The sequence below is a fragment of the Temnothorax curvispinosus genome, unplaced genomic scaffold, assembly GCF_003070985.1.
Source record: "Temnothorax curvispinosus isolate PA1 unplaced genomic scaffold, ASM307098v1 QBEX01016091.1, whole genome shotgun sequence".
In the NCBI taxonomy this organism is placed as follows: domain Eukaryota; kingdom Metazoa; phylum Arthropoda; class Insecta; order Hymenoptera; family Formicidae; genus Temnothorax; species Temnothorax curvispinosus.
The window spans coordinates 1-5,873 of NW_020225871.1; the positions used below are offsets into that span (position 1 = coordinate 1).

At 33.7% G+C, this 5,873-nt stretch overlaps 1 protein-coding gene across 1 annotated transcript; it reads left to right on the forward strand.

The window, feature by feature from the left end:
- The first annotated feature begins 53 nt into the window (after positions 1-53).
- Positions 54-1,443, forward strand: LOC112466366 (protein ANTAGONIST OF LIKE HETEROCHROMATIN PROTEIN 1-like). Its single transcript, XM_025034430.1, has 3 exons — positions 54-248; positions 820-1,087; positions 1,192-1,443. Exons 1-3 carry the CDS (start codon positions 106-108, stop codon positions 1,408-1,410), a joined length of 630 nt encoding a protein of 209 aa, XP_024890198.1. The 5' UTR covers positions 54-105; the 3' UTR covers positions 1,411-1,443.
- The last annotated feature ends 4,430 nt before the right edge of the window (positions 1,444-5,873 follow it).

Below are 5,873 nucleotides of genomic sequence, written 5' to 3' on the forward strand. Positions count from 1 at the left end.
TAAAAATATTTCTCTATCAAAAAGTCTATGGTAAACAGTTTAGTACAGATTTGAATACAGAATGCAATATCTAACTGATAAACAATAACTAATACATGATTTAGGATGCTTCCTGGAACCTTCGAGTATCTTCTGTCTATTATTGAGCCAATACTACTAAGAGAGAAAACAGAGGGAGCACCTATGATTTCTCCACGCAAACAGTGTTTGTTGGCGTTGTGGCGATTAGCTACTCCAGATTCTTTAAGGTAATGAATAAGTTCACAGTTTTGTTGAACATGGTCAGTGATATCAGTCAACACAAGCATCAATCTTTCTTTGTTTGACATGTTGGCAACATAAACAGAGATGCTTATGTTGATTTGTGTCATTAAGACTCCTGGGCTCTCGCCGTCATCATGTAAGATCGTGACGTCAGGGACGAGAAATAACACGCTGAAAATTCTTGCGTGCCATTTCCAAATAAAAAGATAACATAATACTTCAGATCACTTCAGCACATACCAAAAATACTCCCGAGAACTATCCCTTTCCATTGACAGTTAAAAAACAGTCATAAAATGAATGTAATATGAGTGCTTATGCGCCGGCGCACGGTTTCGTATTACATTTATTACATGAAGAGAAAGGGATAGTTCTCGGAGTATTTTTAAAGTGTGCTGAAGTAATTTGAAGTATGTTATTTTATTTGGAAATGGCACGCAAGAATTCTCAGCGTGTCATTTCCGCCTTTGACGTCATGATCTCACATGACGGCGGCGAAACCCTAGGAGCCTTAACTAGAAAACAACTGTTATATATTTTTGTTTTAATCTTCAGGTCGATTTCCGATCGATTTAATGTCGGTAGAAGTACTGCATTATATATAACAAGACGTGTTATAAATGCACTTATTGAGCTGGCACCTACTGTAATTAAATGGCCTACAAATGAACGAGTTGGTCAAGTGTGGGCAGGATTTGAAGCTAATAGTGGATTCCCTAAAGTCATTGGTGCTATTGATGGCACGCACATCAATATTCCAGCTCCTAAAGATGATCCAGCAGCATATGTCAATCGCAAAAGTCATCACTCAATCCAACTTCAGGTAAAATATTTTCTACTTCAATAATTTTAGCGGGAATTCCAATGTTAATTCTTTTCATGCCAATTTTATGTAATCTATATTGGTTTGTATGTCTTTTGTTGCAGGCTATTTGTGACCACACTTGCCAATTTATCCACTGTTATGTTGGACATGTGGGGTCGGTACATGATCAACGAGTGTTTCGTCTGTCGGAAGTACAATCCTATCTTGGAGATGTGTCAAAGTTTCCACAAGATTGTCACTTAGTTGGAGATCTAGCCTATAAATTTGCTAATACCGTATCGAGACAATGGCCATATGACACAACGTCAACGAAATTATAACTTTTGTCACGCTTCTGCGAGAATTGCTATTGAAAGAGCTTTCGGACTATTAAAGGGACGTTTTTGAAGTCTTCTTACAACACTTGCAATGGATAGAGTAGACTTAATTCCACTGCATATTCTTGCCTGTTGTGTTTTACATAATGTGTGTCTAATGAAAAATGATGATTTTAATATAGAAGTGATTGAGGATGTAGATGTGATAGATTGTGTGATGGCCAATAATGAAAATATGCGTGATGCTGCTTATGCAAAGCGAGGTGCTGCAAAGCGAGATCTAATAGCTCAGAGATTACGACTAAGAAATGTATAATTGGTACATATTCATTTATTTGAAATAAAAAACTACAATTTACTATGCAATCGGTTAATATTTATTGTATACAAACTAAAAACCTTAAAAAATTATAATGTAATCTTTGGTTTAATCATTATCTCTCCATCTTTTATCTTTTAATCTTGTAATCTTCTATATACCCATCTTATATACCTACTTTATATACTATTTAATGTTAATAAATGAAATTATAGTTACCACTTACATTTTGCTCAATATAACGCAAGAGAGAATATATTAATAATAAAATAAACGTGCGTGTAATATAAAATAATATATAATAGAATATATATTAATATTCCAAATAACAACCAAACTTTTGTACTATGTAATTGCACTTTTCCAAACTGTGCAACTGGTTCTGTAACATTGAGGTATTTACTTCTTCTCTAGAAGTTTATCCAGTTTTGCCAACATTTTGTTTCCCATTTCCATCCTTTCTTTGTGTCTCTTTGCTTTTTCTTCCTCAACTTTTTGGCGCTTTTCTATTAGCGTTTGTATGATGGCTGGTTGATCAGTGGCTTTACGTTTACCTAAAAGTAAAAATTTTTTATATTTCACTGTAATGTCTAAAGGCTGATTTATAAAGGCTGTAACCATTAATTAAACTGTAAGCTCTAAGAAATTGACCAATCACAGTCTAATGTGAGGAGAATAATCGACTGATTAGAAAATTTTTTAGGGCTTACAGATTAAATCAACGGTTACGGCCTATAAATCAACATTAATTCAATATTCAATTTTCAATGAGTAATAGTCTCTTACGAGGAGCTTCACCGGATTCACAGGTAGAGATACTACTGCTGCTACTACCTCGAGAGTCCGGCCTTTCAGGCCTCGATGTTACAGATCCACTTGACGAAATGGTTGTCAACGGTTCCATATATGGTTTTCGGCCAAGAAGACTTTCCATGGCCTAAACAGCCAATATTGCATTAAGAGTAATAAACGCGTATGTGCGTAATAGTTAGGTAAAGCAAAAGTTAATATTTATTGTAATAAATCAAGTAACACTTACGTCGTAATATTTCCAAGTGCGCTTATTGTTACCAGATCTTCCGTTATGATCTTTGACCGTTTTATATGTTTGCTTCATTGTATTAATCCTTGTCATGCATTGTTTACCCGAGACATCATATCCTTTAACATTCATTACTCGCGCAATTTCATCCCATGCTTTCTTATGACTCATTTTTCCAGAAGACATGGAAGATTCTCGCAGTCTGTATTCTTCCAATAACAGCATAATTGCCGCATGAGACCATCTGAAATCTGCAATGTAAACCAAACATTACAATGTAAAGTAATAACATTTTTAAAAAATTACAATCCATATTGTCAAATTTCCTTACTTTCTTTATTTTCCGTCAATGACGTCTCTTCTATCTCATCCTCTTCCATTTCTCTTTCTTCATTAGTTGACATGTCCATATTATCTACAAAAACAATGCATATAATTAATTTAAAAAAATTACCTTACAATGTAAAAGAGACGCAAAACTAAATTACATACCAAATACTTCCTTCAATGAAGTATTACTTGAGGAGGTGGACTGCACATGTTCAGATGCTTCTAAGAAATAATTTTTTTAAATAGAAATGATCTATTTTGCACTAATTGTTTCATATAGGCATTAAGCAGTTAACATAAACCATATATTATTACCGATTGTAGAACAATTCTTATCCTCACATGCACTGTTTTGAACACATGCTTGACGTGCAACATTTAGTAAAAGTGTCGCAAAACTCAAATCTGTAGGTAATCAAGTAACAATAACATTAAAACAAAAAGATTATTTAAAATATATTCAAAGAGAATCTCCCTTATTCTGTAACTTATAATAATAATCGTCATCGTTACTGTTCATTGTGCAACTATTGTGCGATACATTTTTTCTACACAAAAATTGTGACTCATTAAAATATGTTACAGAATAGGTCCACAGGAAATTAATGCAAAAAAGATAAAGAGAAGGCATTTCAAAATTAAATCATTAATGTGATAAAAGCCAAAACCATATTAAATTAGTTGCATTATTATACATAAATAAATGTGAAATTATTGCAAGCAGAAATCCGTTAAAAAATTGTTTATATATAACTTTATACAATATTATTTACAATTACGTAAAAGAAACTTACCGGTTTTTGCTTTCAAAGCACTGTTCGGTGAGAGTTGTAATGTAAATTCTTCTCCAGTTATAACATCCTGAAGATTTACTTCCACGGAATTGTCGGGATACTCGGGATTATCCATTATAAATGTGTGTATTACTGGCACCTTCTTCTTCCTTATTTTTCTTCGACCGGTAGTTTGGTGGTTAGGTTCGACAAACATGTGCAATACATGGGCGTTCTGAGCGTTCACGAACCTTGCAAATGCTAACACTACCAATACACTACCTCGGAAGGAATAACGTTGATAGCGCTCAGTTATGACGTATAACGCTACCATGAGTGACGTCATAGTAGCGTTTGCTGCGCTACCATCTAGTTTCGCGAACAGCTTATAGCGCTAAATAGCGCTAATAGCGTCTTCCCGAACGCACCCTGTCTATAATGCGACCGTTGGGCGCAAAAGTCTCGGGTCTTGGAGCGAAAGTGACGGGTTCATCGAAGGAAGTTAGAGGTTAGATATGTAACCTACACAAGGTAAGTTAGTAAGTATAACACTTATTTATATATTTGTGCATGCTGCATGATGGATTCTGTTGGTCAAGGAGCTATTAAGAACGTAGAAGTAGAGAATTTCAAAATGCTTGGCTAGATGAAAATATCTTTAAAGGATGGTTAGCTCCTCATTCTGCAGAAAATAAAGCGCTTTGTATTGCATGCAATAAAACTATCAGATGTTGCAGAACAAATTTAGTTGAACATTCACAAACGGTCAGACATATCGAGAACATAAAATCTTGTAATTATAAGACTGCTGATAATATTGATACCGAAAATAGTTTGTCACATAAAGATAACGTCAAACGCGCAGAAATTAAATTAGCAACTTTTTTTCCGAGCATAATATAGCCTTTTAATGCGCGGATCATTTATCACCTTTGCTAAAAGACATTTTTAAAGATCCCAAAGTTCTGCAAGATTTTTCACTAGCTCGAAATAAGTGCGCAAATATTGTTAAAAATGTCACTGCAAAACGGGAAATTGAGACAGTAGTAAACCATTTAAAAACTTGTAAATTTTCTATTCTAATAGATGAGAGTACGGATATCTCAGATACTAAATTAATGTGCCTTCTTGTTCGATATGTATCACCTTCGAATAAAAAAATTACAACTCAATTATTAGAATTATTATCTTTAGATGCAAGAGATTGTTCCGCGAATAAAATTTTTGAAGAATTTAAAAAATGCTTAGAAGAAAAACATATACCTATAAAAAATATTGTTGGAATGGCATCCGATAATGCGTCAGATTGGACGCAAAAATTCTTTTATGAGTTGTCTTAAAGAAGAAGTTCCAAATTTAGTAACACTGAATTGTATTTGCCATTCATCCGCGATTGTAGCCAGTAAAGCTTGCAAAAAGTTACCTTCTTCTTGTGAAAATTTGATTAGAGAAGTTGCCACTTATATTTCGGGCAGTGCGAAGAGATGTGCAATATTGGGTGAATTCCAAGATTTTTTTCAAATTAAACGAAAAAAAATATTAAAATTGTCAGAAACTAGATGGCTTTGTTTACAAAAGTGCGTTGTTAGACTCTTAGAAAATTGGGAAGTCTTGAAAAGTTATTTTTTGTTAGCAACAGTAGAAGATAAATTAAAATCCGCGGAAAATATATTACAATATTTAAATGATAATTCCATTAAAGCATATTTGTTGTTTCTCAAATACGCATTAAATTATTTTAATAATTTTAACGCACTATTTCAATCGCGTAACATTTTAATCCATAAATTATACGAAAGCAGTCAACAAGTAATTCAAATACTTTTACTTCGCCAGTGAGTAGTGAAATTACTATATCCTTTGCTGCGACCAAACTGGCTAATATTTATTTAACAAGCACAACGCGTTTCAACCGAGATTCCGGTCCTTCTCAAGTGCGTACAATAAATTAACGCTTGCAAAACACTTCATTATACACAATGTGGCAGCAATAAGTCTACGA

What these genes read in the sequence shown, in the direction of transcription:
- LOC112466366 (XM_025034430.1), top strand. Translation starts at nt 106, where the DNA reads ATGCTTCCTGGAACCTTCGAGTATCTTCTGTCTATTATTGAGCCAATA. An exon ending in GCTACTCCAGATTCTTTAAG is followed by an intron (nt 249 to 819) that starts GTAATGAATAAG and finishes TTTAATCTTCAG; the next exon opens with GTCGATTTCCGATCGATTTA. An exon ending in ATCACTCAATCCAACTTCAG is followed by an intron (nt 1,088 to 1,191) that starts GTAAAATATTTT and finishes CTTTTGTTGCAG; the next exon opens with GCTATTTGTGACCACACTTG.